Below are 25,792 nucleotides of genomic sequence, written 5' to 3' on the forward strand. Positions count from 1 at the left end.
AAATGCCCAAGGACATATAAACTGCATTCTAGCTTTGATAATTCTGACATAACATGAGAACAGACACGCCGCAGGATGGAGAACAGTAGAACATTCCCAGCAGACTTCTTGTACTGTAGCTTGTCATGCACAGGCACACACATCTGTGCGTGACTGTGTTTTCATATCCAACGTTTTTTTATCCCCTTAACAGACCTGAAAGTACTTTTCTAAATCATAATCAGTCTAGATCTTTTTTTTCCTTTTTTTTTGCAACAACCAAAAAACACACAGAAACCACATTTCATTCTTCTTTTTTTCTTACTTGATAGTAAATCAGTTACATTAATTTTTAGGTTATACATTTTTTTAGGCTTTCTCCATGAATATATAGGCTCCTACATTAAAGCTTAGCATTACGACCAACATGACAGACTTAGCAAAAAGAGAATTAAATGAAAACCAAGGAAAAACGAGGATTAAGACAGAATGATGGTGAATGGACAGAGACATGAACCCTTCCCCGTTTCTGTGGAAGAAAAAAAAGCAAAAGCAACAATTCATTCAATCTAGTAGTTACATCATTACACAAGTCTGATTATAAAACAATTTAAAAATGTTAGATGCAACAATTCTCTCAGACTGGGTTCGGTACACATCAGAATCTCCAGATGAAACATACAAAAGACCCCTTCAAGACAGACGTAAAAAAAAGAAAAGCAGAGGGGTGTGAGGGAAGTCAATTGTACAATTTTTGACTTAAAATGGGGAGAGTTCTGGTTGTGGAGGACACATCCGTTTTTATTCTTTCCCAGAGGCCTTTGCATTTCTTCCTCAGAAATGTCTCGAGTCCCGTGTGACTTCACACTATCCCTGATTTCTCCAGCAGTGTCACTGTTTGAGCAGTTCTTTGAGTCACCAATAATTAGAAAAAAGAAAAAAGAAAAAAAAACATTAAGGCTCCAGAAAACAGGTTTCTGAAATGAAATTGTCAGTAGTAAGCCAAAAAATAGAGATTTGTCGATCTGAATGAAAAATAGATAAACCAGTGAAGTTTTATTATCGCACAGCTCCAAGTCCGACATTGCCTTTGGGATCCTCCAACCCTGTTGGCACAGTTAAAACCTCTGAAGCATGGCAATATTGCCCCCAAATGGACAAACAGGGGCAGGACACATCAGTTCCTGATTGTACTGAAATATAAAGTGGCAGATTTTTCTCCATGGTGCAGTCAAACCCTGATTCAATTGGAAAGAGGTTTGGGTAGGGGCAGAGGACGGGAAACCAGTCAGGTGAGAGAAGAGCACGAGATGGAACGGGAGGAAAAATAGTTTTAAAAAGGGACCCCGAACTAAAGAGTGTGGTAGCGGCTACGTAATACATTAAATCAGCTTGTTATCCCTGCACAAGAAGTGGGTGGTACATGGAGCAAAAAAGCATAACTTTCAACAATGGCAGAGATTCACCAGGATTAAATAGAAAAAAATGAAGGGCTTGGTTGCATTTTCATATTCATCTGTCTCTTAAATCAAAAGTCCTAGTGTAACTGTTGATCAAGCCAAGGATAAATGTCTTCTATTGTTTATTCCTGTTTTGACGCTCCTGTTAGGAAAAAGAACACAAAGAAAGCACGTTAAAACAAAAAAGAATGATGTAACAGCAGAGTAAAGTGTAGAAAAATCATGTATTTAAATAGGTTATCAAATATTACATTATCCAATAAATCATTTTCAGTGAGTGAAAATAACAATCAAGCAATTATAACTGGCTGTCAAAAAAAGACAACATTAAATTACACTAAAAAGAAAATCTAGAGATTTACCTGATCCAACCGAGAGCGGCTCTGTATCTGAGGCGGTTCAAAGGTCTGTAAAAGAAGAAAATACAAGGAAACGAGAATTAGTCTCTCATCAAAGTACCAACGATTTATTTAAATTCTAATCATACAGGTAGGTGCCAAAAACACATTTTTGATTCACTTTAGATCATTTGGATGGCCGCGCCCACCTTTCGCACCTCTTCCTCTTCTTCCTGCCTCTTCTCATAATGGGAGAAATCATCAAAGATGGAGGTTGTGTGTTTGTAGGTGGTGATGATTTTGAGCACCTGTTTGGCCTTCTCTAAAGGAACCTCCTGGGTGTCACGGGAGTTAGTCACCGGTTTGTTGTCGTTGTTCTCCAGGCGAATGTGGCGCAGCTGGCTATTAGGCACGTCCTTAACAAACAACCAGTCCACGTCAAACTTGCCCTTCCACTTGTCCTGCGCCCAAACACCAGCGCTGGTACCATAGTCCACTGGCGAACGCATCTCTGCCACACCGCAGAAATGGCCGCTGCCGTTGACACTGAACAGCAGGTACACAGGGCCCTTACTGTTCATGGCCCGGAAGGCTGAGTCCAGCCGCTTGTTGCCATGCTCCGTGCTGCACCAGATGGAGTACTTGATAGAGCGATGGATATCGTCCTCAGAGTAGCTTTTAATGATGAAAACACGACCGTTCTTCAGGTTCCATTCAAACTCCTTGGGGTTGTAGCTATGGTTGGCACGCAGCTTGTCAAGCACTGGGTGGGACTCTGCACCAGGTCCCTGGTTGGCAGAAGTTTGGGGACCGCTGTTCCCACCACCAACCATACCCATCACACCACTACCGTCTTGGCCAGGGCAACCCTGCCCGTAGCCTTGGTTCCGGTTGCGTGGGGCCACCCAGCGTGTCTGGGGTTGAGGGGGCTGGGTGTGGTTTTGGTAGGCTTGAAGTGGTGGCTGATGGTGCTGGTGATGAGGGGGCTGTAAGGCCATAGGCTGCATCTGGGGCTGCACCAAAGACTGGTGAGGCGGGTGCTGCATGGGTCCTTGCTGCATGGGGGGTTGAGGTGGCAATCCGTGAGGCAGGCCAAGAGGCTGCTGCTGCAGTGGAGCCGTGGCTACTTTAGTCACTGGGCCCTTGTCCCAGGTCCCAATGTTCATGTTGTGTTTGATAGGTGGAGGAGGGAGAGCTCCTCCTGGATTGGGCATCCCTGGTTTCAACTTGGCTTTCAGCTGCTGTGGCTTAGCAGGCTTGCTCGCAATGGCAGCCCAGGAGGTGGGTTTGGGTGGAGGCATTCCAATAGGCGTAGCTCCATTCCCTGTGGGTGCCACAGCAGGACCACCAATGACAGATCCCACTGCCTTGACTCCCGACCCCTGACCAGTTACATCCCCTCCGATCTTCAAACCAACCATACCCTGCTCCAGACTGTTCATTCCTGGTGCTTTATTGAGGGTGTCACTGTGAAAGCCTGTCTGACCATCAGGCACCAGGGTGCCCCCAAGGGAGCTAGGGGGGTAGCTGTAGCTGCCTCCATACGCTGAACTCTGAGTCTGCTGGCCTTGGGAGCCACTCGTGCCCCAAGCAGAGAAGGCAGGGTTTTCAGGGAAAAAATTAAACCTGTGGGGGTAGATGCTGCTTCCCAGACCCCCCGGCTGGCCAAACACCGTGTCTGGCATGAAGTGATGGTCTCCATTACTCAAGGGTCCATAGGGCGTCAGATAGGGAATAGGCGGATCTCCACCGGTGGACCAAGGTGCCTCACTGAGGGGGTACGGAAACCCGATGGAAGGGGCGTAGTAGCTGGACAGGTAAGGATCGGTGATGGACTGGTAGCTGTTGTTCTGGATGGGTGAGGGTCAACAAAGCCACCATGTTAACATGTGAGTTACACTTCTATCAATCTTAAATTATCTTAGAATTTTCAATATGCAAAAGGTCTTGCATCAATATCAGAGTTGGGCAGTGGTTTGATCACTCCATGAAAAAATATTTTATTTTATACATAACCAGTATTTACTGCTACTGTCTGACACTTAAGTTACAGTTTAATTTCAACTATGAGATAAAGACTATTCATTTACATTATTTATTGAAATAATGAAAAATATATTGAAGATTTCGAAGCAGCTTACCTGAGTTGACTGACTAGTGAGGTATGGCTCAAAGTCATTGTCATGTACAGTCTCCTTCTGATGCATTGAACCATTTTGCACTGCAAAGAAACAGAATTACATAAATGTACATTTCTAAAACGATGTACAGATGCCATGGTTCCCATCTTAAATATGATCAATTATGAGAGTTGTTAAAGCTGTCAAATTGAATCATATTTTAAACAGTTCGACCTTGGCTTACGTCTTTACACCCCAAATAAAAACATTTAGTTGTGTAGACTCCAGCACAACACACACACAACAGATCTCATGTAACATACTGTTATTTAAATATTTTAATAATTTCAGTCAAAATAGAATTCACAAGAACATTAGTGCAACATTAAGATTTACAAAGAAGGATATGATCAACACATAAACAAGGTACTCTGGTGTGTTCACCCTGAAGAACAATCTGTAGGTTAAAATGAGTCAAGCCCCGACTGTCACTTGGCCTCTTCCAGTAACGTCAGTAAATCAAAGATGACTTAGACAGTAAAAATGCAAGCTTATGTTCTGTACTGCAGTTTTTTTGTAGTGCAGACACCGATTTATTAGATTCTCCCCCTGACTGTTTAAGTGTTTTACCCATCATGACAACATACAGTACTGGAGTGAAGTCTTAGGCCACCAATGGTTTTGTTGTATTAGCAATGTAATTGTAATTCATTTTACTCTCCTTCCAGAAAATGCCTTTATTGTGAAGGGTTTTGTATCTATGCATGACAACAACCCCAACAATAAAAAACCCCCAGCTATAATAAACCAGAAGATTCATTCAGAAAGTTACACATCAGTTATCCCCAAAGAGTTAAAGATGTGCTCAGTGCAAAATGAGATCCCACTAAATACGACTCTGGCCTGTAGAATCTTATTCCCAGCTCATATTTCCTGTTATTTCTAAAAATAAAATCTAAATTGCAGACTGAATATATTAAATGTGGATGGCCATTAAAACCTGGATAAAACAACTAAGCTAGCAGTGGACTAAGACCTAATACTGTTCCTAGAACCACAATTTAAGCAAACGATTGAAGGGAAATATGTATGATATGAAAAATGGCACATTTAAAGGGCTTTTACCTTTCATTCAGAATGTGTAGATATGTAGCCTGTTCTTTTGTGTCATTGTATTGCCTGATAGTAGTTTAAAAAAAATGTTTGAAAGCAGGAGTATTATGTGAGGAAGTAACACTTTGCTGGTGGAAATTTTGGGCCCAGGTTTAAAAGATATGCAAGCGTTTTATTGAGATTTCTTTTGATTCTTCAACTCACCTTTAGATGCTTGTCCCTTTGATCTCTGCTCCCAGTGTGGATCATGTAAAAGACAACAGCAGACCAGAAGGTTAACTTCATTAAAATAGATATTTAACACATGGACTTGGAATGAAAATAGCCACTTATGATATCAATATTTGGCTCAGAAGCTTAACACAACGGACTACTTCCTGAAGAGAGGCAATGCCTAACACCTGAAGCTGTTGATATCAATACTCTGATTACATGTGATAATGCATTTGGTTTTACATTTTCTGCAGAGGAATGGTGCATAAGATAACTATAAGAAGGCTAAGAGAATGTTAGCGTTGATTCACTCACAACTTGGCTAGCTTACGTAGCTCTCTTAAAATGGCTTTTTCCTACACGCCAGTGACGCTTATAACTTAAGTTTTACACTAACCAACATACATGTAGGTCAGTCTGTGGGCACCACTGCAGTATTTATTCTGCATGCAATAAAACAAAAAGTTAGGACACACTGGATGAGCTACATTAGCTTTAAGCTCAGTTTCTTTTCATGTTAGATTTAGGTTTCACGTATTCAGCCATTGGTGGCGACTTTTTTCTCCTGTTTTTTTGGCTGCAAAACACACAAGGTCTCAGTTAAAGATGAGTTTGACGACGGTGTGTGCGCCAGCACACAGATGTCACCTTTCCACATAATGTACATTTCAAGCATGTATCGGTTTGACTCAATGTAGCTGACATGCTAGCTAGTGCTAAGGCACCGGCCAACGTTAGAGGCTAGTTAGCACTTCCGAGGAATAGCCATAGCCCGGCACATCGTTAACATTAGCAGGCAGCTAGGAGATGTACAGCGGCCTTCCTACCTGAGGGTCAATGCTTGTAGCAGACATAATTCATTAAGTAAGTCCCTGGATTCTCGTGGAGCCTGGGCTTGTTGTCTGGATGTCAGGCCCCGTGATTTTGAGAGCAAGTTTCACAGCTCAGTTTAGAGTTAGCTCTGTGGCTAGCTGTGCCGCTTAGCGTGTGTGGCTAGCAGCAGGCTCAGCTGTATATTTTTCCGCTGTATGCTCGTATCCCAACTTCCACAGTTCAAGTCTGTCGCCCTCGGATACCACCGTGCCCCCCAGAAAACACGACTCAAGTCCTGGTCGAGCTTCTTCCTCTTTTTTGTTTTTGTTTTTGCGGTGTGTGTCGTCGAGAGGACCTTTCGTGTTCTCAGTGTTTCTATCCTTGGTCGCCTTTTACTTTGTCTTAATTATTCCAGAGAGAGAGAGAGAGAGAGCCCTCCTCACGTTAAAGCCCTGTACACTTCCCCAATGGCTGCTGCTCCATCCGGGCTTCGAGCCGCCGCTGCAGTTCACCTCCCTCACCGCAGGGTGAAATTCGAATTCAAAATCCGACCGGCACAGATTTACTCACTGTGACTTCTAATGCTAATTCTTAACTGTGTTATTCTGCAAAATTTACTGAATACTTCTTTCCTAATTTCTGTCCAACTTTCCTCTGAGCACTCTTAACTAAAACAACAGTTAAACAAAACAAACCAAAAAACCTTATGCCATACAAATATATCAAGGTGCAAAAAATATGACTGTTGGTAAGAACTTGGTTTGTTTTTTTACATTGCACATTGCTCACATTGGTGAGCAATTAGCATGTATTGGTATCGACAATATGTCATGAATTTGAAAATATCACTTTAATAGTGGTAACAACAGATCTGCTGTAATCCTGAATGTTTTGTTTCTCACAATGAGATCATTCTCTCATAATTATGAGAGAAAGTAGTAATTACCATGAAAAAAAAATACATTTAAAAAATGTTTTTGATCAAAGGCAGGGTAGGTAATTTTTCAAAAACTTGCATGATTTTGAAAGTAGCATTATCTCCGTGCTCCGTCTTCCCTCTAAAGCCACGCTCCTCTAACGCCATTGGTCCAGAAGCAGATTTCAGCGGATGCTTTGAGTGTGGGCTCATGCATGCATGGGGTACAGAGGCTTCATTGGTTTATAAAAAACGAACTGTCTGAGACGAAGTGCTTACCTGCTGCAGAAGACAGATTTGTTTCGTTCCTTTTTCAGGCCACATAAAATCGTAATTTCTGTCAGGACATAAAGACAACGTAGACCAAAAACTTAAAAAGTGTATCTAGGGAAAATGACCTTGCCTACCTTTAGAGTGATATGGTCTATTTTCAAGGCAAATGATCTTTACTGACCACACCTTATGTCTTATATTCTTGCTCTGTTATTAGAGGGAAAGAGAAGAAAGGGCCACTGAACTGAGGGATACTGAAGCCAGGGGAACTGAAACAAGGACAATTGAGGCCAACTGAAGCGAGGGAAACTGAACGGAGGGCAACTGAAGCCAACTGAACTGAGGACAACCGAACTGAAGACAACTAAGCTGAGGGCAACTGAAGCCAACTGAACGGAAGCCAACTGAACTGAGGGCCACTGAATTGAGGTCAACTGAAGTGAGGGCAACTACACTGAGGGCAAGTGAAGCCAACTGAACTGAGGGCAGTTGAACTGAGGGCAACAGAAGTGTAGCCAACTAAACTAAGGGCAACTGAACTGAAATCAACTGAACTGAGGGCAACTGAAGCCAATGAACTGAGGGCAACTGAAGAGAGGGCAAATGAAGCCAACCAAACTGAGGGCAACTAAATTGACGGCAACTGAAGCCAACTGTACTGAGGGCACATCTGAAGCCAACTGAACTGAAGCCAAGTGAAGTGAGTGCAACTGAACTGAGGGCAACTGAAGCCAACTTTACTGAGGGCAAATGAAGTCAACTAAACTGTGGGCAACTGAAGCCAACTGTACTGAGGGCAACTGAAGTCAACTAAACTGTGGGCAACTGAAGCCAACTGTACTGAGGGCAACTGAACTGAGGGCAACTGGTTAGGTTAACATTTTCAAATTTTCACCAATAAGTATATATTACCAATAAGATATTCAAGGTACTCCAACTTTGAGCCGCTCTCACGGATTTTCGGACAGGATTTGGATTTAAATGTTTTTATAATGTTATAAGTAAGCTTTATGAACACGTTTGTAAAGAAATCTATTGGGATGGAATTCATTCCCAGATTGGACAAATATCTGATAAAATTCCCTTACTAGAAATGAAAACATAGCCAAAAAAATAGTCAATAACAATAGTTTATATCTATAGGACACATCTATTGTACATCTATTGTATTTTGCTTTTGCAGTACGACTAATTCAATATGAACTTTAAAGTTGGATTGAAAACGGCATTAAATCCAGCTGTTATTACTCTCTATTACCACGTGGAGGCAGCAAAGATGCACTTACAATTCCCCTAAACTCTGTCAAAGGTCAACCTTTGTACATGTATGAAGTGGTTTTTGCATTCAGCCAGACAGTATTTAGCAAATTACTTTACAATTTGTGTTGAATGACTTGACTGACAATTTTAAGTTTACAGTCATGTGCAAAATATTAATATTATTTATCTTTCAATAAACCTTTGGATAAAGTCAGATTAAATCATACCAAAAAAAAGACTACACAAGAACCATCAAGTTTTGTAGCGTCTTCTTTCATTTTACAGATACAATAAACACAATCATTTTCCATCTTAAACAAATCCAAGTGCTAGGGCAGTCCACTTGCTCTACTTGGACACAAGCACCCAAAAGAGTAAAAGACAAGAGTCATTATTAATATAATTGCAAAAGAGACACCTTTTTTATAGTACTTTTTAAGGTCAAAATATATTTTTTATTACATCAAGTCTTCACTTTTGTGGAAATACAATAGTTCACATTAGACAGGGTGACATGGTTTTCCAGCAATCTTGAAATTATTTACTCTGAAATTACTTAATTTTTGTTTAGGCTTAATAGTGACCCAGTGCTTAATGGTAGTTTTTAAATCTCTACAATATCCTTTCAACAGTCACATTTGTTGATTGGCCATAGCGTGGTACTTAAATGCATTACATGGTAAGAGGCGGAGCTAAATGGCATGTTCAGGCTCTCATTCATTCAAGCATCAATGAGCAAACATTCTGGCATTTAGTGGCTTTTCTGGAAAGCAGTCTCCTGTAGGCTGCTGTGCAGGCCCCCCACAGCTGATCATATTATTTCAGCAGTGCGCTGCACTCACCTTCAGTGTGTGCTCCACTATGGACCGCAAAAGGAATGACTGGAACAGGACAAGAAGGGAGAGGAAGGACCAGATGCCAGAGAATGATGGATGACAGGATTACTGTGGTGCACATCCTCGAGGATCCTCAAATGAGGAGGGAAGGCGAGAGGATTCGAACTTTTCACAACTGGCCAGCAGATGCTCCTGTAACATCTGGAGAGCTGGCCAAGGCAGGCTTCTTCTTTCTTGGTTCTGGGGATAAAGTCCAATGTTTCTGCTGTGGAGGGATTTTAAGATGTTGGGTGCACGGGGACAGTCCAGCCGTCGAGCACCAGAGGCATTTCCCCACTTGTAATTTTATTCAGGGTCGAGCTGTAGGAAATATTCCACTTCAAACAGGATCCTCCGATTCTGTGGACGGCCAGCTGTTGAGTCAACTCCAGAGGATGACTATGGACGACCAGGGGACGGCTGGACAAGCTGTTTACCCAGAGATGGACACGGAAGAATCCCGGCTTACTACTTTCCACAACTGGCCCACCGAGGCCTCCGTACAGCCAGATGTCCTGATCAGAGCTGGATTTTTCTATACAGGTGCTTCTAACTGTAAAGTTTTTTTAAATGAAATTAGCTTTGAGCAACATTTGAGCATTTTTCAGTAAAATATTCAGCACTGACCCAGTCCCTACTAGATTGACCTCTCATTGTGAGAGGTCATGGTTGATTCAATTGTACTGCTGACTCATGGTGTTGTGGACAGAACAACCTGGACAAAGCTGGGGCTGCTAAAGAAGTATGGATCCACAGCTTTAGGCAACACACAGGCTATGGGCACAATATTATTAATCCCTATACTTAAACAACATACCGATCATCATTGTTTTAAAAAAAGAACTAAGAACAACAAACACGAGCAGCAAGAACAGACACTTCAGGGGCAAGGAGGCTTTTCAGTAACATGACTTCATTAATATTTTTAGCTTATCCACTGTGATGTAGCAGGCTGTAAAAGGCTTTTTTTCCTACTTCCAGAATAGTCCCTTGTTTTTTCCTTCCAACTGAATTTCTGTGTTCCTAACCAAAGGGTACCTACACACTTTTTGTTTCAACTTTTAAGCATTCCAGGTACTATGTATTCAACGAACAATTAAAGCTGAGTTTATGTGAAGCTTGAGATAAATACCGTTTAAAATGTCATCTATATAGCCATTTTCCCTAAGAAGGATAAAATGAATTAAGAGAGTTTTCCTGTGCTCAAATGTAAAGATATTCAGATGCACCTGTAGTTTCTCACTGCAGTCCTGTACATCCTGACAGGTCATGGTGACAACGTCAAGTGCTTCTACTGTGATGGGGGGCTGAGGAACTGGGAGCCAGGAGACGACCCCTGGCAGGAACATGCCAAGTGGTTTCCACGGTAACTGAAGGGAGTGTCAGTAGGCATAAAAAGACATTGGGATAAATAGTTTACATATATACACAACTATTTTGTGTCAACATCTTCTGTGTTCTGCATTCTTGTTGTAGCTGATCATAAACCGTTGTCTCCCTCTTTCTCAGTTGTGAGTTTTTAATCCATTCGAGAGGGCAGGACTATATCAGCAACATCCAGGATGCTCACTTCCACCTGGGTGAGACTGTGGTGAGAGCCTTTCATTCCTCTTATCTGCTCAGAATAGAATGTGTTTGGCACATTGTAATGCAGGGTGACAAATGACAGTTTTGACACTTTGCCGCATGAAAAGCTACTCCTGACTTTCACTGTGACTATAAAATATGATTTCAGGGTGGATCCCAGAGCTCCATGGGTAGAGATATTGGATCAAGAAATGGTAAGTCACAAAAAACTGCAACAAGGCAGTGATTAATACACACATACCAGGAAATGTAGCAAATTTAATTCCTACCAAGTAGACCTTGAAAACAATATATACGTATGCTGTGATTCTGTTAATAATCTCCATTCATCCTGCGACACAATAATTCCATTTCCACCCCTTTTGATTACACACAAAAGGGAAAGGTTGAGCAAAGCTTATTGGTTTCAAAGTAGACACTAATACTACTGTTTGAAACAAAGCAGCTCTATCACTTTTTTTGCAAGTCATGCAGAAAATGAAATAACTACATGCCCAATTACCTGAGCTAGTGTTTGCTATAGACTCCTGTCCAATGCTGTATTGAGGTCATGCAGGGGCAATTACTCCTTACAATGAAGGAATCACAATTACATTCCATTTATAGTCCAACAAAGAAACGCCGTCATTAATGCCCCCAGGTAATGGATGGGTAGCCCCATGTGTGTATAGCTTCTATTAAAATTCAGTATCTTCTTTGTTGGTCAGTTCCATCAATGGTCACCGGGCTCTTCTCTTGACTTCCTTTCTCTCATCCCTCAGATATGGTCGGAGGTCTGGCAACCTCCTCTGCCATGCTGTCTCCTGTGGTGCAGACAGTGCTGCAGATGGGCTTTGAGGCCAGCCTGGTGGAGAGTCTGGTCCAGACCAAGTACCTCCTGACAGGCCAGCACTACACCTCTGTATCTAACCTGGTCACAGATGTGCTGCAGGCAGAGCAGGAGGAAGGAGGGAGGGGGCAACAGAGCAGAGGTAACATTGTCAAAGTCACATATTGGGTTGGTTTGGTTATAGATGTTGGAATAGTATATGAACTAATGTGTTTCACGTTTGTTTCCTTCAGAGCCTGACACAAGGCAGGGTACCAGTGCAGGAAATGTGAGGACACAAACCCCTATCAGAGAGAGAGGTCAGGAAAGTTTGTCCCCCCCCTCCATCAACTTTTAAAATCAACCACAGCTGCTGACATGTGGTTTTCTTGTCTAGATAAGTACGCTTGTACGTAGTAACAGCGTGTTCATATTTTTGTGTGTTTTCTCTATCAGTGAAGGACCCGAGTCCAGAGGAGCTGCTCAGGCAGCTGCAGGAAGAGAGGACGTGTAAGGTATGCATGGACAAACTGGTGTCAATCGTCTTCATCCCCTGTGGACATCTGGTGGTGTGTGGAGACTGTGCAGCCAGCCTGCGTCACTGCCCCATCTGCAGAGCTGTGATCAGAGGCAGTGTGCGAGCGTTCATGTCCTGAGTGAGAAGAAACTGACAGACAGGTGTTGAAGGAGTGACATTAATGCTTATTTACCCATGTTATTATTAAATAAAATAATAATCATGTTGGTTGCTTGTCTTGTCAGAGTTTGTAGTGTTTTAAAGCTACTCAAAAGGAGTTTTGCTAAAAATGTTTATTTGCAATTCACAATAGGCACACATGACTTTTCCGACTGAATAACACACGATCAGTGAAAGATCACATTCTTTTATTAACAAACACCTATTTACATGACCACAAAGCACAATTCTGGATAAATAGCCTAAAACAATCAGGAGTTGGGGTGACAAACACAATAAAAGAAATACAAAAAAAGTTATTTCTACACAAATCAAAGGAATCTACAAACAGTTGACATTTTTCAGTGGGACAAGCATACACATACTCGTAACAGGTTCAACCAATTCCAGTTACAGGGATTTAAAAAGAGGCTCTATTGCACTGAGAGGAAGACTAGTTTTGACATTTTTAGTAGCGTTTACTACTAATACTGATAGTTATAATATGAGGTGCTTTGTGTTTACAGAAACGCACACACCATTAGGCATTTAAGAAGGGTGTAAACTTTAAATTATAAAAACAATTGTGGCATTTTCATTATTGCATCTTGCCAAAAGAGAGGTGTTCAAATCCAAAATAGTTCCCTCTCTCTACGTTTCTGAAATCAGCCAGTAAAAGTGGTGAGATGAAATACAGTCATTACAGATTGTTGTGGCAGTGAAGAACTTTTACTGTCATAGAGGCAACAAACGTCCTTTTTAGTATTATTAGGTGTCTGACAAACAGAGAAACAGGACAAGAATAAACAGAAAGCTACTTTTTTTGTTAACAAATAATTTGATTAAAGTAAAAAAAAAAAAAAAAAGAAGCTAATCATACATTTTTAAACTTAGCACTTTAGTTGAGGCAAAAAAAAAAAAAAAATAGAAACATCTTGGATTCATGTGTTGTGGTTTAAAAAGCTATTACTCTTAATCTAGACAATTACAGACTGGCTATCTGGTTAAACTCTTCAGGCAAACAAAAAAAAAAAAAAGGGACAATTTGGAGGACTCATGAAAAAAACGCACACCTTCATAAGCCTTGCAACTTGTGCATGAACGCTCTGAGCACCAGAGGGCAGTAGTGATTTACACAAGGAAGTAAGGCGACTTTCAGGTCTGATAGATCTCACACAAACTAAAAAGTACATAAAAAGTGCTACTGTATCAACCAGTATATGAGATATGAGCCACATGGGTAAAGCTCACCTTAGACAGAGATGTGTTTTTTTCCATGGTTCAGAAGAACATAGATTTGAGTTAGCAACTTTCAGCAACTTTTTCACCAGCTCACATACGGACATCAGTTTTGCTATTTTGTCATTGCTTAATATGTTATACACATAATTACAATACAAACCCTGTAAAAAAACATGCTATAAAACAATCACGACTGAGACTCATCACCACTGAGAATTTAGACTGACAGCAGACAAAGCTCGGGTTCTCTCAGGTACAGCCATGCTACTTCTACACAGAAGACCATACCCAGACAACCCAACACTGTTGTGTGCAATGTGGATAGAAAAAAAAAAAGAAAACACTGACTTCAATTATTTTTTTTAACTTAAAAATATGCTGTGTAATCTTTTGCTTGAGTGTGTGTGTAATAATCACCCCTATCCGCAGCCCGGTGTGTCAGTATTACAGAAGAGCCGAAAAAAAGAAAGAAGCTTTCAGCTCCTCTTTTAACAAAACATCAGACACTTCACAGAAACTGAGTGGACTGCTGGAGAAAATAGTCAAAAAAAACTCCAGAAAAAAAAAGTGAAGACTCACATGCTGTTCCTGGTTTTTGAACACTTTTGCATTAATGATCGTTCACATTTCAACTCTAAATCTAACTGTCCTCCTCGCTCTTGTTCCATTATTTACATTTTCTATTTTTGATGCCTTCCCCTGTAGGTTTGGTGCCCCCCCCCCCAACACACACTCCCAGGCCTCTTCCTGCATTGCTCATGTATTTATGCGCACAGATCCTGGCCTAAAGTAAACAGACAGCGCACAATGGCTCATTCCGCAGACTGCACTGTAATTCGGCCCTCTGGCCAAGATCTGAGCCAAACCAGCAATAACATGCTAAATCACTGAGACCTCTAAGACGCAGCACCACAGAGTGGGAATGCTGGGTAGTCCCTGATTACATACACTATGTATTTATATACTGTACAAGTTCTATACAGTCATATTCTCGGGAAAACTTAGATCTGTACAGGCAGGTCACAGCGATGGGAACTCAATACAAAGAAAATGAGTGATGCTTCCCTAAATACAAAATATGAGGCTTTGTTTCACTGTAATCCCCTCATTCCTGAACCCATTATGGAAAACAATGGACTCTTACTGAGGACTGTTGTGTTTTTTTTTCTTGGCAGCACACCAGTAAATGACATGTTTAAAGGATTGAAATCAAGAGGAGGTGGAATGTCTGCAGTGCCCCCCCCTGCACTTGGATGTTTGTGTCAAAACAGCCATTTTGTCTCCGTGGGAACTTGCTGTGTCACCTCCCCGCTGGACGCTCACTCTTCTATTTACGTAGACCTGCACAGAACAGACACATGGACAGAAAGTTTGAGGTTTTTTTAGGCAATACAGACGCACACATCTCTCTGGATACATTTCTCCCAAGACAAAAGTCCCACTAGATTGAGGAGGTAAAAACGTTTTCCCTCCCATTAGAGACAGAGCTGATTAAACTGTCAAAGAGATAATGAAATATTCATGTCATGTTGGCAGAGAATTATAACCTGACTACACTGGCTTATTGTTATTAAGTCTTCTGCACAACCTAAAAAGATTAATCCAATTTTTGACAGATTTCTTTCTAGGTTCTTCTCCATGTGAATCTAGCAGTTGCTGCCTAGGGTATTTGAAACCTCATGTACACTACAAGCATAAACAAAAACATGACATGACAGTGTCATTAAAGGTCTGCATATTCTCCCTGAAGCGCTCCGACAGGATGCAGCATGTTTCAGAGAGAAGTTTACTCCCACGACATGACTCAAATCTCCCCAAGGTGAGCCAGCAACCGCCAGCTAAACCTCTGATAGTTTGTACGGTCTTCTAATATAGATACACAGATTACAAAAATCAGAGTCAATGTGGTTACTGTGTTCAAAATAACAACATAGCAGATTCCCTCTTGAAGATACTAATGTGTTTTCATTACGTCTTCATAACTCTTTTTGTCTGTTTTTCAAATGAGATGTTTGATTTGATGTAGTTTAATTATTAGGTAGTAACTCCTCCTGAAATGCTAATGGAGCATGTCTTATTCTAAGCAGCATATCATTGATCGTTCTCAGAGACGCTGGTAGACTCCCACACTGCTGACATTTTCTTTCACGGTTAACCAAGAAAACAAGTCAGTTTGTCCGACAGGTGACGTCGTATCAGCAGTTAGGTAATCTAGCCTCCCAGCACTGTATTGACGTGAGTCAACAGTTACACGTTGGCTCCTGACATTGGTCCTTCTACATGTTTTTTTTTTTTTACTGAGGGAACAACATTGGTCAACAGGGACATCTGTGCAGCCATATTTTGTGACCCACTGGAAACTGAAAACACTAAAAATCACTGGAACAAGAAAACAGGTGGGCCTTGAGTGAAGTCTTGTTTTCATTTATCCTCAGATTGACAGGTTTTAACTGTGAACAGGGAACAATTACATGCAGGGAACAAACAGCAACAAGTGAAATCAAACATGATTAACGGGAATATTTGGATGAACAGTGCCTGAATATGCTCTTAAAGGGGCATGTAATCTATGGTGGTATGACAGCACACTCATACTTACAGGTACATGGGCTTTAAGAGGAGATGAGATGGTTTCTCATTGACATGGTAGAGTGGGAATGGGTCAAATCCACCAATAAAATCAACTGAAAACAAAGGATTCAAAACATAAATTATGGAGTAAATCAAAAGACAAAAAATAAAGAAATAAAAATAAGACACTGTAAGTAAATAATGTCACAACAAATATGAGCTTGAAAAAGAAATGAAATGGAAAAACAGATGAAGTGTGAAAGATGTAATGTTGGAGTTTTTAAAGTGAGGCAGCACGCAAAGACTAGTAAGGGAGTTTTATCTTATCTTTCAACTTTGAAAGCTAAACAAAAAAACAGGGTGAAGAAGAAAAAAATCCATCTGTGTATCTGCCTGCAGCCAGAGGGGAACAGGTGAAAGCTGGCCAGCTGTCTAAATAGTCAAAGCCCTTTTTTATCGCTCAGAAACAGAGGTGACCTTCAGCCATGGAGAGACCGCGCACAACTCTTTCTGTTTACTTCACACTTTAGAGTTCAGACTTTGGGAGAGGTGGAGGTGAGCAAAAGGGTGTCACGTACGAGAACAAGGTGATGCTTCTATTATTTTTTTGTTGAAGATTTAGATTTTTTTTTTAGATGAAAGGGGAGTCTTGAGAGAACACAAAGGCTGAGGGGGGGAGAAAGGGGGGGGGGATGTCATGCTTGTCGATCTGACTGACAGGGGGCCAAAGAGATTAGGCTTCAGGGGCTCATGTGAAAGAGGCCAGCATGTCCAGGAGCTATCTGGAAACATCACATGAGGCTGAGATTGAAGCTGATTCAAGGGAAAAAGAAACATTCAGGAGGATGGAAAAAAAAAAAAAAAAAGTGGAAAAATAGGCAGATTTGTTACTTTGGGGGGAAAACAGACAAACGGCAGCCGTGGAAAATACTGTAAGGCCAAATCAGTTCCATCCTGATAAGAGGAGTCGGCGGTGGTCTGCTGAATACTGATATGTCGACAGGATGAGAGAAGAGAGCCACAGGGTGTTCAGTGTGTGTGTTTGACCCTGCCCTTGGTTTCCTGATATTCTCAATTACACGCACACGCACGCACGCAGACCTTTTCCGTACCAGTGCGTTCCCATTATAGGCAGGTGGGGACCAGTCGCCCTCCCTCATAAACTGTGCAAAGAAATATAGGCAGATGATGATGATGGCTGCCATCTTTAGACACACACTGGCAGCTCTGGGGAAGGCAGTGTGTTGGAGCGGTCCGTTCCTTCAGTCTGTCAATCCAAACACTTTGGTTTAGGAGGGAAGTATCGTGACACATTTTGCAAAGTTTTAATGTGAAATGTGGCACGGAATTTCAGAATCTCTCTCTCGAGTATTAAATATATCGACTGGTGGTTTGAGCTGGCACCAAAAATGGGTCAAAATGTCTATTTCTGACACGATACCCGAATTCCTTTTCCCCTCACGATTCTTGTGCAGCACTCAAAGGCGAGAAACTTCAGAATGTTGTCATTATAAAAGGAGACAACAACATTTATCATAAGGTGGTCACTTTCAAAAAAAGTCAGCCTTTTAATTGCGTCTACATGTTTTAAACTCTCTCCCATAAAACCTCACAAGCGATAGGGCAACTCTGACACTCGCCCTCCATTGCTCTCGATGAAGAATAAATGAAAAGGAGATTGACGTTTAATGTTATTTGGTTGAAAATGTTTGAAACTTTCTGCAGCTCAATAACATACAAAGAGAATATTAAAAGCTGGTTTGATAGAATGCTGGAAAGCTGCAGGCTCAAAATGGCCCGTTCATTCTCAGAAGATGGTCAAGACACTCTTCTAATGTTTGGCATTTACATGTTGATTGGCGCCCTTTTAAAGGCTGATGCGCTGTGAAAATGTAACTTACAGCATGAAAACAGTGTACTCAATTTGTCCTCGGTTAGAGCCTTTGAAATAGATATTGGCAGTTGATCTGCGTGTGTGATCCTCTAACGCTGAATAAGGGGGAGCTCAGTTTCTTCCAGGCACAGGAGACGTGCTGATTTTGACTTGTGTGGACACTTTCAAGAAATGAAAGGTATGTAGGTCAATACTTGAGGCATGTATGTGGTGCCCCCCCTTTTAACAAGCAAGGAGTAATGCAACATGATGATGTTTCAGGTTAAGTGGAAAAGGAGAGAAGTCAGAGGACGCGTCCTGAACCCGGAGAAAACTCACATATAGCTGCATCATCCACCGCACGTGTGTGTGTGTGTGTGTGTGTGTGTGCGTGTGTGTGAGAAAGAGTTGGTGTGGACAGAGACATCAAACACAGATGCAGAGATAAAAGGGAAAAAAAGCCAGGAGGGAAACACAGGGCGAGAATGAAAGAGCAGAGTGTGAGGAAGATCGAGAAAAACAAGGAGAGACCGGGAAGAGACAAAGAGAGGGAGAGATAAGGGCAGACAGTTCAAGACTTCAGAGCCTGTCTGTTAAGCTCCAAATGGTAAAATATAATACAAAGCTGTGCTCTCTCTCTCTCTCTCGCTGCCTCACACACTGGATATGTAAGGGAGTTTTTCATAGTTGGCTCCGTTCTGCAGCCCTGCATCTCCGTCCTCACACACCATTACACAGCCATCATTGCTTTATGTGCTACGAGACGAGTTCGGCTGATTTAATGCACAGTTATTTTGCATATGAAAACTTCAGGTGTGTTTGACGGAGAGTGCATTTAAAGTTAATAATCCATTAAAAGAACAGAACGGCTCCGGAGTGGACCAAAGAGCCGGCCACAACATTAGAAAATATGGTTTGCTTGTTTATTTCATTTGGTTATTTCAGAAACTAAAGAACCCCATCGTTCTATTCTCCGTCATGTATAATCATGCGTTCACTGACCCGGTCATAATGTCCTATATCCATCTTTTATATGGTAAATAAAACACAATGTGTTTTTTTTATGCTGGTTGACACAAAACTAGGAGCGCAGATGAAAACACCTGTGTGGGTGATTAGTCAGAGACTTTCACGCAAACAAAAGTCACACAGATATGGCCGTTATTTTGCAAATGAGGAAATACACACACACTGGCTTAAATTCAAAACAGAGACCGAAATAAATCTCACTCAAATTTAATTATCAGCTCGGATAATGTCATTTTATAAGCATCTTCCCTTATTATGTCGTCTTACAAAAAAAATAAATAATGAAATGATTCGCAGACCTTGAAGGCCTATTCAAAAGCAGACGACTCGTCATAGTTCTGGGTCCCTTTGGGCAGTCGTTAACTGTGATCGTGTGAGTATTGGGACCACTGAGGAAAAATTGACCGTTGTTAATTCTGACAAGCTGATGTAGAGAGAGGACTCGTGTTAGCATCATTAGCATGTACCCTTCTGTAAAAGAAAGCTGTTGTTAGATATAGAAACACAGCTGGTAGTAATGGAGCCTCACCTTTTTTTATTTTTATGGATCAATACTAAGTTGCCAGCTGGAATCTAAACGGCAACATTTCAAGGGAAGCCAGAGTCAGTATTTGTTAACTGATTTAATATTCATTCAAGGGAGATAAGATGCTTCTTGTCAATACTTTAAATCCTCTCAGGCCACCGTTGAAAAATATCGTACAGATGCTCAATCTATCTTTAGGCAGACCAGCATGTGCTTCTTGGTTTACATGTGGAGTGTTGTTTGTTTTTATTCGGTTTGTACAGCTGTGGATGCAGCCGAAATGTGTGCAGCATTGCAGTCCAAGACAAATATCTTGAAGGAGGCCAGGAGGTGTAACGCATCACATCGCATCATTCAATAGAATCTCAATATTCTGGAGGTAACGCTGCGTTCCCTGGCCCCTTTTGAGGAAGCATTTGAAATGAGACGGCCCTGTCACGACACTGCGACACATTCAGTTTTCAAACGCAGCCTTTGAAGGATGCAGCCCTTAACTGAGACACAGCCAGTGTGACGGTGAGCCAACACGCACAATAGGAGGACCCTGAGTCTAAATGGAATTCAGCCACCGATCGTTCTTGTATTCGCACCTCAGCTCAACTGTTGCACGTCATGAGACAGAAAAAGGTCACGTTTAAAAGTATTTTCAATAGTTTAAAAAAAAACAAAAAAACTTTAACCCCCCATTTCTTTTACCCCCTGCAGACCTACTGCCACCCAGACATCCATACAGCCCTCCAGTTCCTCCGTCTGCTGCAGAGGATTTTCTGGGGATGTGACTCAGCACAGAGGGCGGCGGCATAATTAGCAGACATGCTAAAGCAAGCTTATCCCGGCGCTAGGCTTCTAACTCCATGACCTACTTTATAAAGAGGATTTTCCCCACCACTCGCTCAGTCGGTGTGTCTGCTCACCACCGATAACTGTGTAACAAATTAACACACACAAACGTAGACAAACACCGATACACATTTTACACGCTGCTCTTTGACAGGAGTGCATGTACACGCTAAGAGGAGCACAATTCAGTGGCCAAAGGGAATGAGGAGGGGGATCTCGCACGCGCAGGGGGATCTCGCACGCGTGCACACACACACGCACACACACACACACACACACACACACAGTCGAAAGCCATGTCCAATCGAGCTGATAGTAAATGATGCTTGTTATTCTGTCCATTTTGTCTTTGCTTCTTACGAGTGTGTGTGTGTGTGTGTGTGTGTATACGTGTTTCAGGCAGATATTCTTCACGCAAGCTTGAGTACTCAAATCTAACTCATCCGTCTCCCTTGAGAGTGAGCGAGGGCTTGGAGAGAGAGGAATTCTGTCTTATCTTCTTATGTGTGTAAAGCATCTTGTCTTGTGTTGTTTGTTCTGACATTTTTGCCCCCCCCCCCCCCCCCCCCCCCACTCTCTGCTTCCTTCTTCCCAATTTCCCTCTTCCATCTTTAATGTCTCTCCTGAGGTTTCATCCTACCTTTCTTCTCTTGGCGAGACTCAATCAACTGTGGAAGTTATTGACCAGCATGGTGCTTAATGAGGCGGACACAACGAGTGACCAGAGACCTCTCACTTTTTACAACAAGCACACCTCATTAAAGCTGAGCTGGGAGAGGGGACAGAGAGATTGCTTAAACACACAGAAATTGGATTCTGACACATGATTTTCCCATCTATGCGGCGAAACGGGAACAGAAATAAAGCCTGCGAGAGAAGAGGGAAAAGTTCAGAGGAGGAGGAGAGATGCTGAGGCAGCCAGGGAGCCAGATTCAAAAAAACCGGCTTTAATCTTCACATCAAATGAGAGGGAGGAAATGAGAGCAGCAAAGTGCCTTGGCTGCTTTCTGTTTAGCTACCAATGTGTGTGTGTGTGTGTGTGTGCACACGTGTCTCTGCACCGGTGCCTTCATGGCCACATACACGTGTATGTGTTTGTGCAGGCAAAGGGCTGATTACAATAACAAAGGGCTCGCAGTTGGAAGGGTTGTAGCTGCTCTTCCAGCACAGCGAGGATCAGAGAACCACATGATAATTAAAACCAATAAAACTTCACACGTGCCCTTTTCAAACCAAGTTCTCTTTCATCAACCTTGTCTTAAAGTGTTCTCTGTTGTGCAGATTACCTTTCACTCTGACCTGAAACAAACTCGAAGCTCAAATATGACAGAAACAAACACAAACGGAAAAGTCATTGAGGATGCTGAATGGTGATTAGGTGGTACTGCCCAGCACCGAGGGGCAACGTGGGTGGGGGTGGGGACTCACAGTCATTGACTCTCTGGTATGTGACCAGCAAAGAGCTGCTGTGAGCACACAATCACCAAAATGACACGAGGGTCCTGTTTAACCTGGAATAATTGCGTATAGTGCTTTGTGCATTTCTCTAGCTTTTAAATCCAATTAGAGCTCTGGTTTTGTATGCAATGGACTAAATGACTGTTACTAAGGTGAAGTAATTCTCATTTCAACCAGTGCATGCAGCCTATATGAATGCTTGAGAAACTCCTTTTAATCTTATCTAATCCTCACAGAGAGATCGCGCTCATTACGCTTGAATTTACAAGGCCAAACTGTGAGCGCTCCGAACTCTCCCACATGTGGAAATCGCTTCGCACGCTGGAGAGTTACTGCACTGCCAATCAGATATTTACGACTCTCACTGACTCCTTAGATCAAATGTTTCCTGGCCTTCTGATTGGCTAACCTCCAGCATGGCCTCTGACCCGCTGCCTATGAGGTCACAGCAGCTGAGTCATTTATCAAGGGTGTCTCCTTCTTCTCCAGTGACTCACCTCGTGCTCCCCCGTCATCTCTCGCGCTGTGTTGACTCGCGCTCGCAGCGTTTTCACACATGTGGGAAAACTCCTGAAATGACATTCTGACTTTTTCCTGGAAATCCCCAGCTGTGAGGATCATGTGCGATCGAGGCGGATTTCAGGGACAGGCTGTCCTGAGAATTAGTGTGAAAGTGTGAAAAAGCCTTCCGTCTACCTTTTTAATGGGCTTGCTTTAAAGGGCTAACTCCTGCCCTCATTCGACACCATATTAAAAGTTCAACCCAGAGCAAAAGACAGAAGCTGGAGTACTAAGCTAAAACACGAGGAGCCACCACAGGAGAAGCACATGTATGCAAAATAAGGAAAGGGGAGTATTTGGGGAAAGAGTCGGGGGAGGTCAAATCGTGCTGCGTAAAAAACACACACGCCCCGGCAAGGCAGCAGACAGCTGGAGCAACAAACAAGGCAAGAAGAAAGTGAGAAAAGTGAACAAAAAAACCCCAGAGTGCATTAAAGGAGGCGAGTAACAGGTTTACAAGAACAGCGAGGACGAGCACGAAGACGAGACAAGAAAGGGGGGGGACAAGGTGGGAGAGAGTGCCTGACTGAAGAAAGAATAGACTGAAGGAGATCTGGAGAGGGAGCACATGGCTCCTTTGGTTCTGGAGGGAGTCGGAGAGTGAGAGGGGGCCCAGCTGGCGTGGGGGAGGAGGGAGACAAGGGAGAGTTGGAGCAGCGATAGTGAGGGGTGAGGTAGGAGGAGAGGGAGATGAAGAAAGATGGAGCCTTGTTTGTTGGCCTAAATGGCTGTTATAATCGTTTTCAGGACTCATCGTGTGTGTGTGTGTGTGTGTGTGTGTGTGTGTAAGGGTGAGGTTAAACAACTCACAGCTGTCCTCCTCCTCGGTGATAGCGCTGACAACATAACAGGCGTACACGAAGCCCAGGAGCTGTGAACACACGAGCAAACAGGAGAGGTTAGACTCCACAGAGCCGGCAGTGTGCGGCGTGATAAACAGCTGTGTATTTGCTTTGATGGAGAAACAGATCCACACGGAACATCTGGAAAAGAGCCACAAAACAGTCCAATTGAGAGCTGTTGGATGTGTGAACGAAGCGACACTGTGAAAAGAACAGCACTCTGAGAGCTGGAGCCGTGTCGCTGATTATTGGATAGACATTTTTTTCCTCGAACAATTAAAGTAATGAAGGGTGTCATTTCAGCCATTTATCAGCTTTTCAAATGTAAATATTTCTGTATTTGACAAAAAGAGAAATGAATATCAATAAGATTTGGACAAAACAAGCAATATAAAGATCTCGCCATGGATCGTGGAAGTCATTTTGCAACGCTCAACAGCGGAAGTCATTTACCAATCGCACAAAAAGCTCGGTCACGTTATGGTTGTCATGATTTGGTGCAATTCAGTCATACAAAGAACACGTCTAAGTGAGTGGAGGAAAAAGGCGGTGACACGTCGCAGCACATTTCAATCCAGGTGGCAGTAATGAACATGAGAGCATAATGTATGTTTTTTTTTTTTTTTAGATAAACATCTGGCAAAGCTCCTCAACAGGTGTCGCAGACTGAAATATCTCAGTGAGTATAATCGATCTCCTTCAAGCAACAAAGCAAGCAATAAAACACAGGAAGCAGACAAGTTACTAGTTTAGATGACATACAGGAGCCAAAGGACCCGTCAGCTTCACTTACATCAGCGGTTTGTGGAACTTTCCAGTAGACTACAACAGCAATGGATTTCTAGCTTTCCAGCCTGCACCTTTACTCCTCTTGTTTAGTCTCACCATTCATCAGCACACTTTTCAGCCACAGCAGGAATCTTCTTTGAAGAAGAAAAAAAACAACAACTCTATATTACCTGCCTAACACCAAACAGCAGCCACACAAAGTTATAAACAACCACGCAAACTAAGTGGGACAGAAATGTCCCTCAGGCGTTGGTGCAGACCAGAATCAAAGCAAGAACGAGAGTGAGCATTGAAACTTAAATACAAGGTGTCTGGAAACAAAGATGTTAAGAGATCAAATGATTGTGTAAAGACAGGAGTGTTCGCTCAAATGTCAGCTCTGCCTACTGCAAAAGGTGTCAGTATTGTGTTCACACCTCATCTGTGTTTGATGATAATATCTGTGTGGGAAGTGTTTTCCACGTTGACAGGGCGAGAGTGTACATACAGATCCTCATATGCAACAAAAACGCCCCGATCTCACACGGCGAGCACATAAGTCAGTGTACACCGACACTCGGCACTGAGAATAGCCGGTGGAACTGGCAGATGGCCGTCATCGACTCGGAGACAGACACCGAGAGACAGTATCTCCACCCAGCCAGCCATCCATCAGTTGGCACTTTGCCATGCCAATTAAAGCAGCGTCGGGCCCGCTGCCCGACTCACACACTGGGTACACAAACACAAAACCCGGGGGGGGGGGGGGGGGGGGGTGACTGCCTATGTGTGACGGGGGCTTTTTATACAACGTGCGCTCCACCTTTAACTCAACTTGGCCAGTGCAATAATTAGAGCAACAAAGATGACGTGCAGTTTGCCAGACTTTTATCTCTCTCATCTTGTGTTTATCCAGATGTAGATGAAATGTTTTATTTATGAAACTCAGGTGTCCGGTACAAAAAGGAATGGCTCTGTGTGGCCTAGATAAGATCTATAACCCTTTCTCATTTTCTCTCTCGCTCCATTTTTTCCTCTCTCTCCAGTATGTAATTGCTGCACTCACCCTGTCCATTACTACAGAGTCAAAATAGAGATGAATTAGCATATGCATAAAGCCAGAGTCAAACACAAGACGGTGCTAACAGCAGGGGGCACAACCTGTTTGCGACTGAATTGTGTGCGTGTGGATTTTCCCCTGTAAACGTGTGCACAAAGCATGTGCACATGAGTTCATATTGATGCATGAGTGATTGCTTTATTTTCATAAAGGGCTCTGAATGCTGGGGTCTGGGATCGAGCAGAACAGAGCAGAACAAGAACAGCTAAAATGTCACAGCAGAGATTAGCCGAAATTCATTCAAGGATTCAATTGAGTGTCCAATCACAGGAACAAAATAAAGCTTTTTTTTTTTTTTTTAATTATCCACAATAAATAAAGTCTATCACAGCAGCAGAACTGTAAATATGAACCTTTGTGTGTCTCCTATCAAAGCACTGTAATGTGAAATCAAGATTTCTTTTCTCTTTTGTTCATGTTTGCATTTGATGTCCAGAAAGTCCTGATCTTAAAACGTCTTCCAGTTACCTTTTTCTCTGGCTCCAGCCTCCAGTACATTTAAAGTGATATATATTGAGTTGATAAGAGTGG

General features: G+C 42.4%; 3 protein-coding genes across 4 annotated transcripts in view; 1 reads left to right on the forward strand and 2 right to left on the reverse strand.

The window, feature by feature from the left end:
• Positions 1-277: 277 nt before the first annotated feature.
• LOC306834162 (YTH domain-containing family protein 1-like) lies at positions 278-6,599 on the reverse strand. Its single transcript, XM_079359971.1, has 6 exons — positions 6,051-6,599; positions 5,215-5,239; positions 3,919-3,998; positions 1,987-3,627; positions 1,802-1,846; positions 278-1,581 (listed from the first exon to the last, which is right to left on the reverse strand). The coding sequence occupies exons 1-6, from the start codon at positions 6,075-6,077 to the stop codon at positions 1,555-1,557; spliced, it is 1,845 nt and encodes a 614-aa protein (XP_079216097.1). The 5' UTR covers positions 6,078-6,599; the 3' UTR covers positions 278-1,554.
• Positions 6,600-7,707: 1,108 nt separating this feature from the next.
• Positions 7,708-12,500, forward strand: birc7 (baculoviral IAP repeat containing 7). Its single transcript, XM_079360191.1, has 8 exons — positions 7,708-7,925; positions 9,311-9,903; positions 10,627-10,726; positions 10,870-10,951; positions 11,096-11,141; positions 11,709-11,918; positions 12,010-12,075; positions 12,212-12,500. Exons 2-8 carry the CDS (start codon positions 9,363-9,365, stop codon positions 12,409-12,411), a joined length of 1,245 nt encoding a protein of 414 aa, XP_079216317.1. The 5' UTR covers positions 7,708-7,925; positions 9,311-9,362; the 3' UTR covers positions 12,412-12,500.
• A 123-nt stretch (positions 12,501-12,623) lies between these two features.
• Positions 12,624-25,792, reverse strand: part of nkain4 (sodium/potassium transporting ATPase interacting 4) — a 42,906-nt gene continuing 29,737 nt past the window's right edge. Inside the window, exons 5-7 of one of the 2 annotated variants that reach the window (XM_079358801.1) lie at positions 23,342-23,402; positions 16,273-16,357; positions 12,624-15,014 (exon numbers count right to left, since the gene is read on the reverse strand). In XM_079358801.1, coding sequence (XP_079214927.1) covers positions 15,005-15,014; positions 16,273-16,357; positions 23,342-23,402 — 156 coding nt within the window. In that variant the 3' untranslated portion in view covers positions 12,624-15,004. The remainder of the gene's footprint in view (positions 15,015-16,272; positions 16,358-23,341; positions 23,403-25,792) is intronic. The other variant, XM_079358802.1, reaches the window with a different exon arrangement.

This window comes from Symphodus melops, assembly GCF_947650265.1.
Source record: "Symphodus melops genome assembly, chromosome: 13".
Taxonomy (NCBI): domain Eukaryota; kingdom Metazoa; phylum Chordata; class Actinopteri; order Labriformes; family Labridae; genus Symphodus; species Symphodus melops.

What these genes read in the sequence shown, in the direction of transcription:
- LOC306834162 (XM_079359971.1), bottom strand. Translation starts at nt 6,077, where the DNA reads ATGTCTGCTACAAGCATTGACCCTCAG. An exon ending in AAAGGGACAAGCATCTAAAG is followed by an intron (nt 3,999 to 5,214) that starts GTGAGTTGAAGA and finishes GTTTCTTTGCAG; the next exon opens with TGCAAAATGGTTCAATGCAT. An exon ending in AAGAGGAAGAGGTGCGAAAG is followed by an intron (nt 1,847 to 1,986) that starts GTGGGCGCGGCC and finishes CTTCTTTTACAG; the next exon opens with ACCTTTGAACCGCCTCAGAT.
- birc7 (XM_079360191.1), top strand. Translation starts at nt 9,363, where the DNA reads ATGACTGGAACAGGACAAGAAGGGAGAGGAAGGACCAGATGCCAGAGA. An exon ending in CATGCCAAGTGGTTTCCACG is followed by an intron (nt 10,727 to 10,869) that starts GTAACTGAAGGG and finishes CCTCTTTCTCAG; the next exon opens with TTGTGAGTTTTTAATCCATT. An exon ending in AACCCCTATCAGAGAGAGAG is followed by an intron (nt 12,076 to 12,211) that starts GTCAGGAAAGTT and finishes TTTCTCTATCAG; the next exon opens with TGAAGGACCCGAGTCCAGAG.